Below are 22,136 nucleotides of genomic sequence, written 5' to 3'. Positions count from 1 at the left end.
ATGTAAGCTATTATGTTCATTGTCCTTAGGTTAACTTCTGAAGAAGACAAATTTATGTTTGTGGAAACCTAGGTAAAGAATTTCTTTATCCATTGCAACTGGTCGGTTGTTTATGATAATATTTGAGGTTAAGCGCCATTATGAATACGTTTCAATTGTAAACTTTAACTCTACACCCTTATATCACTACATGTATACTCCTTTATTATAAAGGGACCTGAAAATGGCAATATTGAGTTCCTGAAACTGGTAGCATTGAGATAAAATAAAATAAACCAGGGCATACGGATTTTGGAAAAGTTTTTTAAACAAGAAATATTCAGGAAATGTCGTACCTGCACTGATTGCTTAAGCAAGAATTGTTATGAGTTTGAGAAAGGCAAATTGTGTAGCATGTCGTCTTGTTGGTTCGGATTAGTTTGATTGTGAGGAGGTGATTAAACAAAGTTATCTGCACACATGGCTTGCGCCCAGGAGTTATGGTGTCACCACTAATTTGCCATTCTATTACCTAATTTCATGGTAGAGTCATTTTTTATAATATCTACATTTAGTGAAGAACGTTGTAATACCGCAACGGAGTCCAAAATGCTGCTGTACGAGTTTAGTGTTATATTGTGATGGATCCATTCAGGCTATATTTCCGTCTTTAGACCATCTTCGGAAGTTAGAAAATATTTTTATGCTAGTATATAATAGTGTTCGTAAATATATTTTTCAGATACACAAATTTTGTAATTACGTCCATGTATTATCAGTGGTCACCGTCGCAATATATTCTGTTGCGAACGGGTTTAAAGCAAACATTGCTTCCAAAATTATGTCGAATACCTAACCAAAGGTATCAGACGTACACAGACAACGAACCATAGGCACATCGATTACATAGATCATACATGCAGCCCATAATAACGAACGCGCCATAACAAGTGTAACCATGTAATATCTGTGTCCAACTGTCGCCAATTTCATTCTTCTCAAGTGTGATGACTAAAAGGTCAAATTATACAAACTGCGAGAAAGGACTATTAACAGCAGCAAACGGCAAAACAGGTTATAACATAAGAGTCCTAAATCTACATCAAGCCGTAATGGAATACAGAGTGATAATGACCACAGACGATACGTATTTGTATATATGAAACACGATAACTAATATTATAATGAAATTGAAAAAATGATGTAACTTACGCACATGGTCTGAAGATGGCCATCTAGCCGTTAACATCTTTGAGAGATATCTTTAATGCTGCTGGCCTATTGGATCATAAAGGTTATAGTTGTCAAGTAATCACTCTTGCACAATACAGGTTTTGAATGTTTGTCTCTTTCCAGTCATTAAGTCTCCTAGCGTCTCCTCATGAACGTTTAATTTTGCAATTTTGTATCTCTACATTGGACTTAGTGGAATACAGGTGCTCGAGATATAACTCGCGGCGTGATACGCATAGATGCTTTTCCTTGCATTGCAGTTGGCAGATTTTCTGCAGCGATGCAATTTAAGATACATCACTTCCGAGGCATATAGACTTTCCTTAACCACAACGTAAGTCATGAAAATATTTTAGAGCTAGTTTAAAACCACAGATAGGACACAGAAAGCTCACAGTTAAAGATGGCAGGACAGAATTATTATTAAGTTTAGTTTCCTTCAAGTTCAGATTTAATTTCCCTCATTCTTGTTCTTACTGCGCAGCTTAAGTGCTCACGTGTGTTCCATTTAGGCTTTGGAATTTTGTTTAGTCAGTTTTGGTACGTAAATTTGCAGCGAAATTTCTACAGATGCATTTTGGACAGTTATTCTTCCAAAGTTCAGTTTATAATTTTATGAAGAACTTTTACCTTCCTAGATCTTGTGTGTTGTAATTGCATGACACATACTCTGACATCACACATTGTAGCATTGTTAACAGCACTGCGCAATACAGCATTTCGCGGGACAACTTACTTATTATACAGTCTTACATTCTCTAATTATTTTCGATAAAAGACAGTTTCAATACAGAGAAACAGTTTCAGATGGATCTGGCGACTCATTTCATCAAATGTTCTTTATGTAAACATTGTTCAGATTCGCTTTACAGCACAGACCTGCAAGAATGTTTAAAACTAGGAAACCAGTTTACATACACAACTAACAGCTATGAAAAAATAAACAACTTGCAGAATCAGTCGAAATGAGGGCCGCAATGATCACTTTGATCTGAGAGACAGGGTTAAAAGTTTTGCTATTCCGAAATCAATAATCAAACAACACATGTCTCATTAATTAAAGAAGATTCCACTACCGACCTACTGGGCTGGAACACATGTTGTGTAAAAATATGTATCGCACTTGAGACATCTATTGTTGTCATCAAAATATTACAAGTTAGTATGTCCGAAAATCCTTCGTTAGGGATGCGTGAATGGAGTTCATTGTAACGACCGCTGGTTGCTCAATTTACCTCAGATGTGCATTTTTACTTACTTCTCTGTTTACAATTGGTCAAGGTATTTGTTGTTTTTTGTTTGTTTGTGTGACTCGTTTGTTCTGTTTTTTTGGGTACGTTTCACTACAACACATTACAACGACGCATTCAGTCTCTGAAATAACAGACATGCAGTACATGTACGGCCTAGGAGATGGGAATGCGGACACAGCACGTCAGCGTTTTTCTGAATGTTACCCTGGAAAGTAACTGCCTTGTGCAAGAACGTTTGTACGACTCCTCCAACGCTTGCGAGAGACAGGCGCTCATTTGAGAAGTGCGTTGCAGACCGTGGGAGACTACGCAATGCACGAACGACTGAGCTTTAAGAACGTGTTCTTTGTCCTGCGAATGACACTCCAACAGCTTGTATAAAGAGGGCTGCGAGAAGGGGAAGCGTTTATCACATGATGGTCTGGAACATTGAGCGTGAAAATGTTCTGTAACCGTACCACATTCAACGGATCGAAAAATGAAATGAGCCATAAGTTTGGCTAAGAGCAATTGCCTGTCTATGCATGTTAGGGAAAAGCGGTGTGTGTCTGCAGTTCTCATTATGTGCCTTATTTACTAATGAGGCTGCCTTTTCACGTGGTGGGCCGGCCGGTGTGGCCAAGCGGTTCTAGGCGCGTCAGTCTGGAACCGCGAGACCGTTACGGTCGCAGGTTCGAATCCTGCCTCAGGCATGGATGTGTGTGATATCCTTAGGTTAGTTACGTTTAATTAGTTCTAAGTTCCAGGCGACTGATGACCAAAGCAGTTAAGTCGCATAGTGCTCAGCGCCATCACGTGTTGGGATCTCCAATTATTATCTTATTTTCCTGCTTTCTTTGAGTGTGTGCTTTAGTTTTCTTAGGTCTGTCCACATTCGTAGCTTTTAATGTGTGTCAGGGCACTGATGACCTCGATGTTGAGCGCCCATAAGCCCCAACACACCAACACCATCCAATTATTATAACAATCATCTCTGAGCTTATAAAATCCCTTACGAAGTGCGCCAAGAAAGGTAACCGATGTTGGGTCTCAACGTGTCGGGTGGAATCATCATCATCATCATCATCATCCCCTCTTACTGGTCCCTTTTTTTTTACGCCACGTCTTACTAAACAAACATATCTACAATTTACCAGAAATAAGTTCCTTCATTTACTTGATGACGTAAGTTTGAAAGTCATCAAAGGAATGTGGTTCCTTCACGAAAGTGCTTCACCTCACTTCGGACGCATAGTTTCTCAATGTCTCGATAGCCAGTTTTCGAACAGGTTGACTGGTCTAGTGGGATACATAGCACGGCCTGTCCGATCACCATATTTGAATACAATGGCGTTTTTGCTTAACTGCCGTACCCAATGTCGACGATATAAGTGATCGTATCAGAAAGAACGTTTGACTAAATACGGAACACGCCAGCAGTTTTCGACACCATATGGGGAAGTTGGAACGCAGGCGCTTGTAAGCAGGAAGTTGTCACTTAGAACATGTTTTGAGAATGTCAATGCGTCTGGCTAGTGTTTTTGTGTTTTGAATAATAAATCGTTTCATACCTCCCTAACAAAAAAAATACTGTCAGTTCGAATATAATACATTTCCTAGAGACATAAAAGCTTATATCTACGAATCAGTACGGTTATAGAAAGCGTCGCTGGTGCGAAACTCTGCTTGCACTTTCCTCACATGATGCACTGCGAACAGCGGATGATTGACAACAGGCAGATTCCATATTCGTAGATTTCGAACAAGCTTTGACACCATGCCCCACTGCAGGCGTTTAAAGAAGGTACGAGCATACGGAACAGGTTCACAGGTATTTGAGTGGCTCGAAGACCTTTTAAATAATAGAACAGAGTATGTCGCCCTCGACGGCGGGTGTTCATCGGAGAAGACGGTTTCGTCAGGAAAGCCCAGGAAGTGTGATAGAACCGCTATTACTTTCTATGTACATACATGATTTGGCGTAGAGGATGGACAGCAATGTGCGGTTGTTTGGCGATAATGTCTCTTCGTTGAAGACTGTGGAAGGATAAAAAATGACAGACAATTTCTAGTCGGTTTGATGCATGGCAGCTAGCTCTAAATGTAGAAAAATGTAACTTAATGCTGATGAGTAAAGGAAATAAGTAGTTATATTCGGATACAGCATTAGGATTATTCTCTTTGGCGAATTCCTGTAATTTAAATAATTGGGTATAACGTTGAAAGCGACATGGACTGGAACGAATATGTGAGGACTGTGGTAGGGAAGGCGAATGGTCGACTTCGATTTATCGGGAAGAGTTGTAACATTAGTATCGTTTTCGATAGCTTAAATAAACTTACGTTCGATAATCTAACCATGCAGGCTCAGAAAAGCCACACCATTTGCGTAAAAATTTCTTACATGGTGGCTGAACAGCGACCACCTGATATTTCAAAGAAATCTTGCGCGCCACGGCGCAGAATACGAATTGTTCATAAATTGTATCGATAGAGATATTTTGTGTTTCTTATTTTTTGACAGCTGAAAAATTGTAATCCTCTTCTGTTACTACAGTCCTGATATATTTTTTAAAGACGGCGAACGCGTGTTTGGCGTGGTCCGCAATCACTATTGTTCAGTGCTATGTAAGAATTTATGCCTGCATCTAAGATGAAATATCGAAGATGTTAAAGGACTTTATTTAAGGAAATAGCCAGCAAGATATAAAATTGATATGTTACGGAGCCTATTGTTAGCAATAGTGACTAAGGGAATGAAATTGGTTATTGTGCTCTCAAATGCTGTAGTGGTTGCTTATTACTTAAAGCATTTCCGTGGCATCCATCTCCTATTAATGGCAACAGAAATAACGGTGTTTTTATAGTTTTCATACAGCTACCAGGGACCGACTGCATGTCGTCAAACGTCGTAGGGAAGGCAGAAGGCGCATTCCCATTTACCTTGTTTGTGATTTAAATCCAATTTCTTTTAACGTGTGGTGTAGTATAGCAAACAAAATTTCCAGCTCTGTCTGGTCCCTTAAGTTTCTCTGTTAGTAATTGCTATGTCTCATATCCGGTCGTGGTCGAACATCATCACGACACAAATAAATTAAGTGGCAATGCGAACTCTGTTCTTAATCTTGAGAACGTTACGCCTTCTGCAAACGATTTCAGGTGACATAAACTATCACATACAGTACGAGAGTATTTGAAAAGTCTTTGCTCTTCCCGCCAAGAACTGACGCAAAACTCACAACTGATTTCTGAATCTTAACAAGAGAATAATAATTTAATCAAAATATAAATATTTTTTTAAAGAAAAAACACTACAAAGTTTAGGAACGTGTGATTCATGTTTAAAGGAAAGCGCATATTGAATGCTAGTGCCACGTATTCTTCAGGACTGTTGTAGTGCAAGTCGGATTGAAGGAAGTCAAAGAAGTAGTTCTGAGACGGGCTGCTACATTTGTTGCCAGTAAGTTCGAACAACACGCATGTGTTACGGTGATACTTTGGGAACTTAAATGGGAATACGTGGCGGGAAGGCGACGTTCTTTCCGAGTAATTCTGTTGAGAAAACTTGGAGAACCGGAATTTGAAGCCGACTGCAGAGCGATTCTACTGCCCCCAATGTAGATTTCACGCTAGGACTACGAAGATAGGAGAAATTAGGGCTCCTACAACCTTTTTTCTTTAACTTCTCATGGTTGGTGTACAAAATCATATAATATTTCTTAAAAAACTTCATTGTCGCCGTTGACTGTATGCACTGTTTTTTTTTTTTTAGGAAATCTTTTTTCTTTCGCTTGTTTGCGAGTACAACGGGAAAGTGACTAATCGTGGCAAAGGTTACAAAGCGCCGTACCGCGGCTTGCGAAGTGTGTATGTGGTTCTAAATGAATAGGAGACTCACGAACGTACCTGTTTGGGATGAAACAGTTACAGAGCCTCCTCAGCTGTGCACACGTGAAGCTGCGACGCACGCTTTGAGAACCGGAAATGACATCCAGAATTCTACACCGCACGTGGGAATATACTTCCGACTCCTTTGTGTTCTGCGAACTTCAAGAAATAACTTAGTTGATTACGAAGAACCATTTAACTCCGTCTTCAGAAACACGTTACGGAAACACCGCCTCCGCCGCTGAGGGCGCACCGCTCTCACAAATTCCACTAGGGCCACTGCCCAACTCTTCTATTTCTCGAACTCCGAACTTTTCCACGTAACAATTTGACATTTAGCCTTTTCATTAAATTCGTCTCTGGAGGTCAGTCAGGGAGTTTCTTTAGCCAGTTCCAGCTCTCGCTAGCAGGACATCTATACAGGGTGTTACAAAAAGGTACGGCCAAACTTTCAGGAAACATTCCTCACACACAAATAAAGAAAATATGTTATGTGGACATGTGTCCGGAAACGCTTAATTTCCATGTTACAGCTAATTTTAGTTTCGTGAGTATGTTCTTCCACCTACGCTCAATGGAGCACGTCATCATGATTTCATACGGGATACTCTATCTGTGCTGCTACATGTGCCTTTACAAGTACGACACAACATATGGTTCATGCAAAATGGAGCTCCTGCACATTTCAGCCGAAGTGTTCGTACGCTTCTCAACAACAGATTCCGTGATCGATGGATTGGTAGAAGCGGACCAATTCCATGGCCTCCACGCTCTCCTGACCTCAACAATCTCGACTTTCATTTATGGGGGCATTTGAAAGCTCTTTTCTACGCAACCCCTGTACCAAATGTAGAGACTCTTCGTGCTCGTATTGTGGACGGCTGTGATACAATACGCCATTCTCCAGGGCTGCATCCGCGCATCAGGGATTCCATGCGATGGAGGGTGTATGCATGTATCCTCGCTAACGGAGGACATTTTGAACATTTCCTGTAACAAAGTGTTTGAAGTCACGCTGGTACGTTCTGTTGCTGTGTGTTTCCATTCCATGATTAATGTGATTCAAAGAGAAGTAATAAAATGAGCTCCAACATGGAAAGTAAGAGTTTCCGGACACGTGTCCATATAACATATTTTCTTTCTTTGTGTGTGAGGAATGTTTCCTGAAAGGTTGGCCGTACCTTTTTGTAACATCCTGTATAAGTTACTGCTTCCTGCCAAGTCTTCCAGAACTTTTTTTGTACCATCTGCTAGAAAATGCCAGCCTGATGCGAATTCCTCGCCCGTGAAAGCGACCTACTCGGCCCGGATCTTAACCCACTGAGAAGAATTCGTGCAATACTGTCCCATCAGCTCCAGAATGAACGACAGGCTCTTGTCACCTAATTATCATCGAAAAACCGAAAACAGTAAGCAGCAGGGACGAGGACGGGCCAAACGGTGCTGCCAGGAAATGATATCCAACTAACATCTGCGTGATTAGTGTACAATGGGAAAACCGAACATTCAAATCCTTCCGCGCAAACTCTGATTCTCTTATTTTATTACCCTGGACACTGTTCCAAATGTAGGTGACAAACAAAATATTTTGGGAATCTGAGGAAGAAGCTAGATATATAATTTTCGTGAAAATGCCTTTGTTTTAACGGTTGCTACGGCTTGCTACTGGCTTTCCATATCCGTGATGTTGTCTTCGCAGTTTCGTGACAATACTAAATGAGCTGCTTTGTTTGATCTTTTCGATCTTCTCCGTCAGTCCCATCTGGTATGAATCCTGCACCGCATAAAAATTCATCGAACGAAGATGGATAAGCATATTGCAGACCATATCTTTAGTAGAGTTCTTCTACCTTCAAACGACTTTCCCAATAAAACGCTGTCAGCGGTTCCTCTTCACAACATTGCCAGATGATTATTCGTAGGTATCTAGTCGAGTCCTTATCCTCCTCGTTCCTCCACCTCCTCTTCCTCCGCTTTCCTTTACTTACGATTTTCACAATGTTCCGTCTTCTCTGCGTGGTCCTTCTACATCTTCATCTGCATTTATACTCATCAAGCCACCCAAAGGTGTGTGGCGGAGGGCACTCTACGTGCCACTGTCATTATCTCCCTTTCCGGTTCCACTCGAATATGGTTCGCCGGAAGAACGACTGCCAGAAAGCCTCCGTGCGCTCGAATCTCTCTAATTTTAAATTCATGATCTCCTCGAGAGGTATAAGTAGGGGGAAGCAATATACGAGGGTCAGTCAAAAAGTAATGCCTCCTATTTTTTTTTCTACGTTTAATTGTCAGGAAATTTAAATGCAATTACATAGGTTGAAAACCACAACATTGAGGATCATTTTGTCATTTTTCAATGTAATCTCCGCCCATCTCTACAGTTTTGGTCCATCTTTGAACAAGGGCATGTATCCCAGGACGGTAAAAATCACAGCTCTGCTTCCTAAGCCATTGACGCACGGATGTTTTGACGGCCTCCTCATCTTCAAAATGAATCTCACGATGAGCTTCTTTTAGTGGCCCGAACAGATGGAAGTCTGATGGTGCCAGGTCAGGGCTGTATGGGGGATGAGGCAAAACTTCCCATCTAATTTTGACAATCTCGTCAGAGGTGTGACGACTGGTGTGTGCTCTTGCATTGTCATGCAAAAGAAGAACATCTGCCATCGATTTTGTTGGGCGAACTCGCTGAAGACGTGCTTTAAGTTTTTTGAGGGTTGTGACGTATTGAACAGAATTTATTGTGCATCCCTGCTCCAAAAAATCAACCAGAATCACACCCTCTGTATCCCAGAAAACAGTTGCCATAACTTTCCCTGCCGATCGCACAGTTTTGAATTTTTTCTTCCTCGGCGAGCTTGTGTGACGCCACTCCATTGACTGCCTCTTTGATTCGGGTTCAAAAAAATGCACCCATGTTTCGTCCCCAGTCACAATTTTTTTCAGAAACTCATCTCCCTCCAAACGGAAGCGCTGCAAGTGTTGGGAGGCTATTGTTTTCCTTGCCTCTTTATTCTGATCGGTTAACATTCTTGGAACCCACCGTGCACAAACTTTTGAGTACCCCAATTGTTTAATAATCGTGATCACACTGCCTTTACTAAGAGAAATAATGCGACACACTTCATCTGCAGTCACCCGACGGTCACCACGAATGATGTCATCAACTTGCTGAATGTTGTGTGGAGTCACTGCACTCACCGGCCTGCCGCTCCGCTTTTCGTCAGTCAACGGTGTTTGCCCTTCAGCTTCCTTACAACGACGAACCCATCGTCTAACAGTGCTGACATCCACTGTCACAACACCATACACCTTCTTCAGTCTTTCATGAATGCGTATGGGCGTATCACTTTCTGCATTCAAGAATTCAATCACACAACGCTGTCTCAAACGAACATCGATGTCGGCCATCTTACAAACTTCTGCTGTGCTGCCACCTGTTGACACAGAAAGTTACTACTGCAGTGGATTGCAGAAGAAGGTTTGAGGAATGGCGCCAAATTCAAATTTTTCACTTAACTTAATTTTTTTAAGTAGAAAAAAAATGGGAGGCATTACTTTTTGACCGACCCTCGTATTTGATACCTCATCCACAAACGCACCCTCACGGAACCTGGATAGCAAGCTACACCGCCATACAGAGCGTCTCTGTTGCAGAGTCTGCCGCTTGAGTTTGCTAAACATCTCCGTAACGCTATCACGCTTACCAAATAACCCTGTGACGAAACGCGCCGCTCTTCTTCGGATCTTCTCTATCTCCTCTGTCAACCCAGCCGTGTACGGATCCCACAGTGATGAGCAATAATCAAGTATAGGCCGAACGAGCGTTTTGTAAGCCACATCCTTTGCTGATGGACTACATTTTCTAAGGACTCTCCCAATGAATCGCAACCTGGCACCCGCCTTACCAACAGTTAATTTTATATGATCATTCCACTTCAATCGTTCCGCACGCATACTCCCAGGTATTTTACAGAAGTAACTGCTACCAGTGTTTGTTCCGTTATTATAAAATCATACAATAAAGGATCCTACTTTCTATGTATTCGCAATACATTACATTTGTCTGTGTTAAGGGTCAGATGCCATTCCCTGCACCAAGCGCCTATCCGCTGCAGATCTTCCTGCATTTCATTACAATTTTCTAATACTGTAACTTCTCTGTATACTACAGCATCATCCGTGAAAAGCCGCATGGAACGTCCGACAGTATCTACTAGGTCATTTATACACACTCCTGGAAATGGAAAAAAGAACACATTGACACCGGTGTGTCAGACCCACCATACTTGCTCCGGACACTGCGAGAGGGCTGTAGAAGCAATGATCACACGCACGGCACAGCTGACACACCAGGAACCGCGGTGTTGGCCGTCGAATGGCGCTAGCTGCGCAGCATTTGTGCACCGACGTCGTCAGTGTCAGCCAGTTTGCCGTGGTATACGGAGCTCCATCGCAGTCTTTAACACTGGTAGCATGCCGCGACAGCGTGGACGTGAACCGTATGTGCAGTTGACGGACTTTGAGCGACGGCGTATAGTGGGCATGCGGGAGGCCGGGTGGACGTACCGCCGAATTGCTCAACACGTGGGGCATGAAGTCTCCACAGTACATCGATGTTGTCGCCGTTGGTCGGCGGAAGGTGCACGTGCCCGTCGACCTGGGACCGGACCGCAGCGACGCACGGATGCACGCCAAGACCGTAGGATCCTACGCAGTGCCGTAAGGGACCGCACCGCCACTTCCCAGCAAATTAGGGACACTGTTGCTCCTGGGGTATCGGAGTGCCACAATCAGGACTGCATACGACCGAGGCACACAGGGCCAACACCCGGCATCATGGTGTGGGGAGCGATCTCCTACACTGGCCGTACACCTCTGGTGATCGTCGAGGGGACACTGAATAGTGCACGGTACATCCAAACCGTCATCGAACCCATCGTTCTACCATTCCTAGACCGGCAAGGGAACTTGCTGTTCCAACAGGACAATGCACGCCCGCATGTATCCCGTGCCACCCAACGTGCTCTAGAAGGTGTAAGTCAACTACCCTGGCCAGCAAGATCTCCGGATCTGTCCCTCATTGAGCCTGTTTGGGACTGGAAGAAGCGTCGTCTCACGCGGTCTGCACGTCCAGCACGAACGCTGGTCCAACTGAGGCGCCAAGTGGAAATGGCATGGCAAGCAGTTCCACAGGACTACATCCAGCATCTCTACGATCGTCTCCATGGGGGAATAGCAGCCTGCATTGCTGCGAAATGTGGATATACACTGTACTAGTGCCGACATTGTGCATGCTCTCTTGCCTGTGTCTATGTGCCTGTGGTTCTGTCAGTGTGATCATGTGATGTATCTGACCCCAGGAATGTGTCAATAAAGTTTCCCCTTCCTGGGACAATGAATTCACTGTGTTCTTATTTCAATTTCCAGGAGTGTATATTGTGGAAAGCAATGGTCCCATAACACTCCCCTGAGGTACGCCAGAGGTTACTTTAAGATCTGTAGACGTCTCTCCATTGAGAACAACATGCTGTTTTCTGTTTGCTCTTCAATCCAGCCACACAGCTGGTTTGATATTCCGTAGACTCTTACTTTGTTTTTCAGGCGACAGTGCAACCTGTATCGAACGCCTTCCGGAAATCAAGGAAAAAGGCGTGTACCTGGGAGCCTGTATCTAATATTTTCTGGGTCTTATGAACAAATACAGCGAGTTGGGTCTCACACGATCGCTGTTTTCGGAATCCATGTTGATTCCTACAGAGTAGATTCTGGGTTTCTAGAAATGACATAATACGCGAGCAAAAAATATGTTCTAAATTTCTACAACAGATCGAAGTCAGAGATATAGGTCTATAGTTTTGCGCATCTGCTCCACGACCCTTCTTGAAGACTGACTACCTGTGCTCTTTTTCAATCATTTAGAACCTTCCGTTCTTCTAGAGACTTGCGGTAGAGGGCTGTTAGAAGGGGGGCAAGTTCTTTCGCTTACTCTGTGTAGAATCGAATGTGTATCCTGTGAGGTCCAGTGGATTTTCCTCTGTTTAGTGATTCCAGTTGCTTTTCTATTCCTTGGACACTTATTTCGATGTCAGCCATTTTTTCGTTTGTGTGACGATTTAGAGAAGTAACTGCAGTGCTGTCTTCCTCTGTGAAACAGCTTTGGAAAAAGGTGTTTAGTATTTCAGCTTTACGCGTGTCACCCTCTGTTTCAATGCCATCATCATCCCGCAGTGTCTGGATATGCTTTTTCGAGCATTTACTGATTTAACGTAAGACCAGAACTTCCTAGGATTTTCTGTCAAGTCGATACATAGAATTTTACATTCGAATTCACTGAACGCTTCAAGCATAGCCCTCCTTACGCTAGCTTTGACATTGTTTAGCTTCTGTTTGTCTGAGAGGTTCAAAAATGGTTCAAATGGCTCTGAGCACAATGGGACGTAACTGCTGAAGTCATCAGTCCTCTAGAACTTAGAACTACCTAAACGTAACTAACCTAAGGACACCACACACATCCATGCCCTAGGCAGGATTCGAACCAGCGACCGCAGTGGTCACGCGGTTCCAGATTGTAGCGCCTAGAACCGCTCGGCCACTCCGGCCGGCTTGTCTGAGAGGTTTTGTCTGCGTTTAAACTCGCAGTGAAGCTGTCTTTGCTTTCGCAGTAGTTTCCTAACTTTGTTGTTGAAACACGGTGGGTTTTTCCCGTCCCTCACAGTTTTAGTCGGCACTTACCTGTCTAAAACGCATTTTATGATTACCTTGAGTTTCTTCCATAAACACTCAAAATTGTCAGTGTCGGAACATAAATTTTCGTTTTGATCTGTTAGGTATTCTGAGATCTGCCTCCTATTACCCTTGCTAAACAGATAAACCTTCCTCCCTTTTTTCATATTCCTATTTTCTTCCATATTCAGGAATGCTGCAACGGCCTTATGATCACTGATTCTTTGTCCTGCGCTTATAGAGTCGAAAAGTGTGGGTCTTTTTGTTATCAGTAGGTCCAAAATGTTATCTCCACGAGTTGGTTCTCTGTTTAATTGTTCGAGGTAATTTTCGGATAGTGGATTCAGTATGTCTCGATGCTCTGTCCCTACCACCCGTCCTAAACATCTGAGTGTCCCAGTCTATATCTGGTAAATTGAAATCTCCACCTAAGACTATAACATGCTGAGAAAATTTATGTGAAATGTATTCCAGATTTTTTCTCAGTTGTTCTGCCACTAATGCTGCTGAGTCGGGAGGTAGGTAAAAGGAGCCAATTACTGACCTAGCTCGGTTGTTGAGTATAACCCCCACCCATAATAATTCACAGGAAATATCCACTTCGATTTCACTACAGGATAAACAACTACGAACAGCGAGAAACATGCCACCACCGGTTGCATGCAATCTATCCTTTCTAAACACCGTCTGTGCCTTTGTAAAAATTTAGGCAGAATTTATATCTGGCTTCAGCCAGCTTTCCGTGCCTATAACGATTTCAGCTTCGGTGCTTTCTATCAGCGCTTGAAGTTTCGGTACTTGACGAATGCAGCTTCGACAGTTTACAATTACAATACCGATTGCTGCTTGGTCCCCGCATTACCTCAATTTGCCCCGCACCCTTTGAGGCTGCTGCCCTTTCTGTACTTCCCCGAGGCCGTCTAACCTAAAAAACCGGCCAGTCCACGCCACACAACCCCTGCTACCTGTATAGCCGACTGCTGGGTGTAGTGGACTCCTGACCTATCCAGCGGAGCCCGAAACCCCACCACCCTATGGTGCAAGCCGAGGAATCTGCAGCCCACACGGTGGCAGAAGCGTCTCAGACTCTGATTCAGAGTGCCCACTCGGCTCTGTACCAAAGGTCCGCAGTCAGTCCTGTCGACGATGCTGCAGATGGTGAGCTCTGCTTTCATCCCGCTAGCGAAACTGGCAGTCTTCACCTAATCAGATAGCCGCCGAAAGCCAGAGAGGATTTCCTCCGATGCATAGCGACACACATGTTTGGTGCTGACACGAGCGACCACCTGCAGACCGAGTGAGGTGGCGCAGTGGTTATACACTGGACTCGCATTCGGGAGGACGACGGTTCCACCCCGCGTCCGGCCATCCTAATTAAGGTTTTCCGTGATTTCCCTAAATCACTCCAGGCAAATGCCGGGATGGTCCCTCTGAAAGGGCACGTCCGACTTCCTTCCCCATCCTTCCTTAATCCGATGAGACCGATGACCACGCTGTCTGGTCTCCTTCCCCAAACAAACAACCAACCAACCAACCACCTGCAGATGGGTGCTCCCTGTACCCTTCATGGCATCCGGAAGGACCCTTTCCTCATCTTGAATGACTCCCCCCGGTATGCACACGGAGTTCACACAGGTTTTCTTCCCCTGCCTTGCAGCCATACCCCTAAGGGGCCCCATTACGCGCCTGACGTTGGAGCTCCCAACTACCAGCATCCTTCCATTGATGCTTTCTGTTATGTATGTACTCATTAATGGAGTCCACTTTACATCCCTTCTGAAGGCTTTGTTTGTGTTTCGCGTTTTGTTTAGTCCATGTATACCATAATTAGTCTCATAGTATACTCTTCTCTTTGTTTCTTTTCCTATGTGTTGGATTTTCCAAACTGTCATTTAAACAGCTTGGCACTGTTTACTTTGGATGCTTCTCTAACGTCCTTCTCGACATTTCCACCGCTGGACAATTCAATATCAAGGTGACAAGGTATAGAATAATTCTGCCATCTACTTCCAGTTCGCGTCTAAATGGATCCTCGGATATGAATATATCTTTGGTTTTTCTCGTTGTCACATTAAATATTTGTAAAGTGCATTGTCAGCATATCAAATTATTTTTATTTCTTCGTAATCCATTCTATATCCACTACCAACTAACACCTTTATCATCTCGTCAATGACTATATTAAGAAGTCTAACTAGCCCTATTAACTGGTATACAGCTAGTTAACCTGGAATCAATTTCCACCTGGTTGTAGATTTTCGAATATATTTATTCAATAGTTTTTATTGATTTGGAAGGAGTACCTCTACCATAGATCAGGTTTACCGGATGTGTTCACTGAATCGTATCAAAAGCCTTTTGTAAGGCAATAAAACGAAGACGAAATGGCCTGTTGTATTCTATGGACTGCTCCACAATCTGTTGAAGACTGACTGGTGCGTCTGTACGTGACCTATCAAACAATAATGCTTCTTTGCAAGGTTTATTTTTTTTCTCTATTAGCTTCGTCAGTAGATTTATCGCTCTGTAATTGAAAGAGTCTTTTTCTTTTCTTTTTTGTACATCATGATAGACGTAACTTCCTAGTTCTTCATTCGTTTGGAATTTTATTACTAATTATAAGTCTTAAATAACTTGTTAAATTGTAGAGGACGTTGATATCCTCCGTACTTCAGTAATTTGGTGTGAAACGTATCTGTCCATTGGGATTTCCTATATGTTAGCAAATTTACAGTTATATAAAGGTTTAGTGGCATGCCGCTCTCTGATTTCTTTCCGTTTCCTGGTATTTTTTTTGTTTACTGTCTGTTTAATACTCAGCTCCAATAGTGTTCACTTCCAAAATTTCATTCAATTATTTCGCCTGCTGTCGTATGAATCTCCAGATTTGTCTGTACAGGGCTAGAAGTCACGCTCTGTATCTTTATAAATTTCCCAGTGTTCCTTCTTATAACGTTTCACTAGTGATTTTGTCTCGTGAAGAGTTGTTTTGTAGTTTTTTACATTTAGATCAGGCACACCTCATTCTACACATTTCCTTAATCTCTTCTCGAAACCATGGTGTTCTGTTTTTCAGCCTTGCTTTGTAACTCGTATATTTAATGTTTCTTGAACTACTGCTGCAATACTTGCTTTGATTTTCTTTGAAATGGTTCAGACGGCTCTAAGTACTATGGGTCTTAACATCTGAGGTCATCAGTCCCCTAGAACTGAGAACTACTTAAACCTAACTAACCTAAGGACATCACACACATCCATGACCGAGGCAGGAATCACGACCGCAGCGGTCGTGCCTAGAACCGGTCGGCCACAGGGCCGGCTTGATTTTCTTTCAGTACTGATCTAAATTATTATGTGCATTAATGTTGATACCTTTTACTTTCTCTGCTAACTGTTTCTGAATTTTCTTAGATTCATTCCATAGTGACTATATAATAGGCTATTTATTTTTTAAGATAGGTTCTTTAACAATCCTGTTCCTTCCTACACGCAACATAATTTTTGCTATCTTCACTGCACAGAGTATCAGTACTGTGCATCGAGAATAACTGACCCCATGTACGACGACCGACGTTTACCTGCATCTATTGTCTTTATATCTGTATTGTTTATCGAGTAAGCGAAATTTAATGGAATTTATTATTATCCACGTGGAGGACGTCACTTTTATCGTCCAGGGTCAACGGTAAGTTTTCGCACAATAGAGGTGTTTTGTAGGAATAATTTTCTAGTATTCGTCTCCATTTTCTGATCACGTTACTAGGCGGCAAAAGGTGGCATCAATTGGAAACATTCTAAAAAGCTTCTCACATTATTTCCTCAATCGTGTATGTCGATGAGAATAGCAGAGGATCTGAAAACTCTTATGTATGTTGCGTGTACCCTTACGCCGATCCACATGTATGCATCGCGTTCTATTTTCTCGTTATTTTGCAACATGCATCGTCAAGTAAAATAAATACAATTTTTGTGTTCCAAGTTTGTAATTTAGTTTTTGTTTACCATTGTAATTTTGTAAGACCTGGTCCCAAAAATTTTGAGATTGCGTCCAACAGGAAATAAATTAAGACATATTGTAAAAAAAAAGCGGGTAACCATCACTGTTCTGGCAGCTAGAGTTTTTTTCGTTGCATACGTAAATCAGTCGTGACGCTGATGATGTGAGCTGAGGTCTACCAAATCACATTTAAGCGCACTGAGAGGGAGTAAGTTTCTTAAGGTACTTAGCACAGCTGATTCGAAAAGGAAATAGAAGTTTCGTTTCGTAGGAAGTGAGTAAGGGTGCAAACGCTAAAGGACTCAGTTTAAGAACAATTTTTTCCCCATTTGTTCTATCTCACTCAGCTAGAAGCTTGTAGGTAGTGGTGTTGTGGGTGCCACCGCAATTCCTTGGTCTTAGGGGTATTCTTTTGGGATCTCTCTCTCTGCTCCTTGGGTTTGCCAGGCTGCGAGGACTTCACTGTCATTCTCCGGGTCTGAGGATGAGCGTGAAGCCCTAGGATCAGCTGCTTTTGAGCTCTTCAGACACTGGTGGCTGTCATATTTCCCACAAGCAGAAACCTGGGAAGGGAGTGACTCATGGGACCCCTTCCTAGCGAGAGAAGCCGGAAGTGGGGACCGGTGTACCTGATGGTTACAGGGAGGGAAATGCCCCTCACCATCAACGGGATCAGGTGTGGTCTGCCGGCTGTGAGAGGTGACTGTGTTTGGCGGAGATGATGGTGCAAGAACTGTTGTAGCGGCGGCGTAAGACAATGTTATACGTACAGGATGCAGGCGTTCGAATTTTCTCTTAGCCTTTGTGTAGATCAGTCAATCCAGGGTCTTGTACTGCATGATTTTCCCGAAGTTCTGGAGAATCCTGCAGTCTGGCGAGCAAGGCGAATGGTGCTCTCCGCAGCTGACACAGACGGGTGGCGGGGCAACATGTAATATTGGGATGTGATGGGCGTGCACAATCTCGACATGTGACGCTCGAAGTACAGCGGGAAGACATATGGACGAACTTCCTGCCTTAAGCACTGCATTCGTCGAGGGATATAGGGATTTACATCACAGCGGAACTGAAATGCGACGACGAGGAAGTGGTCTAAGGATTTCAAAGCACGATGGACACGATGAACCATGTAAAGCGTCCTTCCTGAACTAGTTTGCTCTTCGGGAAAAAATTTAGGAATGGAGATCAAACCCTACAGGGGCCATCACATAAAGGCCTAAATGTGTGAAACTCCTTTTAGTCACCTCTCAGAACAGGCAGGAATACCTCGGGTCTATTCTCACCTCGCAGGGGGACCTCAGACTTGATGACAGCTTCCCCTCTCGCAGGCATAAGTTCGGTCGGCTGCTGGAAGGTTTCTTGGGGAATGGCAGCCCATTCTTCACCGAGTGTTGCACTGACGAGAGGTTAGGATGTCGGTCGGTCAGGCCTGGCACGAAGTATGCGTTCCAAAACATCCCAAAGGTGTTCTATAGGATTCAGGTCAGGACACTGCGCAGGCCAGTCCAGTACAGCGATGTTATTGTCGGATAATCACTCCGCCACATGCCGTGCATTATGATCAGGTGCTCGACCGTGTTGAAAGATGCAATGGCCATCAAGGAATACGTCTTCAACAGTGGGAAACAAGGCTCTTAAAACATCAATGTAGCCTTGTGCTGTGACAGTGCCACGTGAAACAACAATGGGTGCAAGCCCCCTCCATGAAAAACACGACCACACCGTAAAAACCACCGCCTCGAAGTTTACTGTTGGCACTACACACGCTGATAAATGACGTTCACCAGGTGTTCGCCACACACGCAGCGTGCCATCGGATCATCACATTGCGCACTGTGATTCGTCATTCCACACATTTTTTCCACTGTTCAATCGTCCAATGTTTACGCTCTTTACACTTAGCGAGGCGTCATTTGGCATTTACGTCGTGAAGTGTAGCTTATGAGCAGCCGCTCCACCATGAAATCCAAGTTTTCTCACCTTTCGCCTAACTGGCGTAGTAGTTGCAGTGGATCCTGATGCAGTTGGGAATTCCTGTGTGATGGTCTGCTCTATTACACGTTACGACTCTCTTCAACTGTCGGCTGTCTGTCAGCCAACAGACGAGGTCGGCCTGTACGCTTTGGTGTTCTATGTGTCCCTTCACGTTTCCGCTTCACTATAAGGTCTGAAACAATGGACCTAGCCATGTTTAGGAATGTGGAAATGTCGTGTACAGACATATGACAAGTGACACCCGATCACCTGACCACGTTCGAAGTTCCGCGGAGAGCCCCATTCTGCTCTCTCAACATGTCTAATGGTTACTGGGGTCGCTGATATGGAGTATCTGGCAGCAGGTGGTAGCACAATGCACATAATATGAAAAACGTATGGTTTTGGATGTGTAAGGATACTTTTGATCACATAGTGTAGGTACATACAACCCACCACTCTGTATCTTAGGCTTTTCTATCAACCCCCAGTTTCTGATTTCTGCTTGATGCTTGTAGAGACGAGTGCTCTGCTTGTATCTCATTCCAGTAATACACAGTCAAACACCCTAACCACAACTTGAGACATGTCCGAGTGACCTCTTGTTCCTCTTTATGTTACGAGAAACAGAAAATGTGAGATACTACTAATTTGTACTAGAGACGAAGACCATAATGCTTGTTCTCCAAGAGCCAGAAAACTAAGGGTAACAGCTCTTGCTGGAAACCTCACTGCCGTTCCTCGAATGTGTACGGTCTTCTAGTTATCTAATGGCACCAGCATCTTCGAACACAGTCACTTCGAGGTTCAGCAGTGGTACTGCTCACGACAACACCTAATCGAGACCACTTCCTGGATGTGACTTTTTCTAACTTATGGTATTGACTGTTTCTGACTGCTACACTTGACTATCTTTGCTCCTCTGCACAACCTGGTTATATACTGTTTTTCACGAACTCTTGCGCGAGTTTTTCTAGTAGAGATGTTCCCCCTGACTCGTAAGGATAAACATTCTTTCAAAACCTTGTAGAATGTTCTCAAACATTCTGGCTGTATGCCAGCATATGTCAGTGATGTTTATGACCGATGATCTTAGTCATTACAGCATCGCCATTTCCTCAGCAGACTGTCGAAATATGTACTTCGTAGCCAGCCACATCACTTGTTGATAGCCGTGATAATCAGTACATCAAGAGCCCCCAGCGCTTCTGCTTGTCAGGTAAGCTACGGAGGTGGGTCAGTGGGATTGACAGGCCTCGCCCTCACCTTTTCTGGGTGAAATTTTAGTGGAAATAGTTTGTAGTACACTTGTACTACAGAGCAGATGACAAAGGGTCTCCGAAGATTCATCTATGACGAGACAAACCTCTTCAGTATATCATCGATCTCCCCCCGCGCACCGCCAACCTGTTTAAGGGGAAGGATGGTTACAGCAGTTAGAACCGTAACACTAAAGGTTAGAAACCTAGAACGTAGAGGACATCAATTGGACCGCAAATAGGTGAACTAGGTGAGGGAAATAATCACTTAAGTAAATCGGCGGTGGGTCCAGGCTAGTACCCGTTCGTTTGCGATATACTGAGTTAAATGTGCTACACATGTTAATGTCCACGGTAAACTATGTTATTACCAATTACGTCTAAAGAGGACCAACACCGTGTTATTCTGTTTTTCGTTCCGGAAGGACAGACAACACTATACAATCTTCGGAGAATGAAGAATGTGTGTAGGGCAAGAAGTCTGTCGAAGACCACCGTTGTGGAATGGTTCCGTGTTAGTCGTAATTCGACGCAAGACGTTGGATAATTTGGGAGACCAATTCCAGTGAGAGACATTTTAGTAAACACCCTATAGGCCTGATCATTCCCCAAGCGATCATCACATCTTCTGTCTGTTAAAAAACGATCTAGAAGAGTCGAGAGTTCTTGTATGAAGGATACGTACAGCAGGCGGTTATGGACTTGTTCATGCAGGAAGCCAAGGTCTCTTACCAAATGGGTATCTTCAACCTGGTGCGTCCGTCGTATAATTGCGATTTTGTCCTAGTAGCATACCGATTCTGATCTGTACGGCCTTCGAAAAGAGAATTTTTGATCGCCCCTTATTTGTTCCAACGTAATTTCGAAAACTGCAATAAAGAACGCAGTTTCAACTCCCACACATTCGCACTTCTGATGTGACAATATCTATGATGAAATACTATACTGTTAAATTTACCAGACGGTAAACAACTTGTTTGATTAATGGCACGCGCGGGATTAGCCGAGAGGTCTGGGGCGCTGCAGTCATGGACTGTGCGGCTGGTCCCGGCGGAGGTTCGAGACCTCCCTCGGGCATGAGTGTGTGTATTTGTCCTTAGGATAATTTAGGTTAAGTGGTGTTTAAGCTTAGGGACTGATGAGCTTAGCAGTTAAGTCCCATAAGATTTCACACACATATGAAAATTAGTGGCACAGAATCACTAATGCCTTGTAAATAGTTTATAGAGTCGACATGACAAGCAGAGTATACTCGAACGGCCTCAAGGAGATGCAAGAGCAATTAGATAAGGAAAATAAACGCTGAAATTAGTAGACGAGTTCGTGTTCTCTGTACACAGAAAAGCTGTGCTAAAGGCAAATTATTGAATATGTAGAATAAATTTAATCTTTACGAAATCTTTTTTGGAAGAATTTGTGTTTAGTGTTGCCCTGTATGCAAGTGATTGGTTGACTGGTTGAATGATTAAATGGACAAAACTGCTAAGTCATCAGTCCCTTTTTCCTCGCAGAGACAGGTCTACATAACTGTACATAAGAGATGGCCTGCTTTGCAAAACCGAAGATCACTAAGGATGATAAGGGACAGGAAGGAAGAAAGGCAGAGCTACGAAGAAAGGCAGACCTACGAAGAAAGGCAGACCTACGAAGAAAGGCAGACATACGAAGAAAGGCAGACATACGAAGAAAGGCACGTGAGGTGCCCCATCTAGGGAGGAGCGGCAAGCCCCTGGAAGCAGACTGCAATGAGGGCACATACATCCCCAGCCTTACCACTTACCAGAGATATCCTACTAAGAAACTAACTTGGAAAGACTAGCAACACGAATGAATTTCTTTTACTTCATG

General features: G+C 43.5%; 1 protein-coding gene across 1 annotated transcript in view; it reads right to left on the bottom strand.

Annotated features, from left to right (window-relative positions):
* Positions 1 to 1,214, bottom strand: part of LOC126272661 (venom dipeptidyl peptidase 4-like) — a 317,380-nt gene extending 316,166 nt beyond the window's left edge. The window contains exon 1 of the mRNA XM_049975673.1: positions 1,192 to 1,214. Within this exon, the coding sequence (XP_049831630.1) occupies positions 1,192 to 1,214 (23 nt within the window). The remainder of the gene's footprint in view (positions 1 to 1,191) is intronic.
* Positions 1,215 to 22,136: the final 20,922 nt, after the last annotated feature.

The sequence above is a fragment of the Schistocerca gregaria genome, chromosome 5, assembly GCF_023897955.1.
Source record: "Schistocerca gregaria isolate iqSchGreg1 chromosome 5, iqSchGreg1.2, whole genome shotgun sequence".
NCBI lineage: Eukaryota > Metazoa > Arthropoda > Insecta > Orthoptera > Acrididae > Schistocerca > Schistocerca gregaria.
This window is presented reverse-complemented; position numbering and strand designations above follow the sequence as displayed.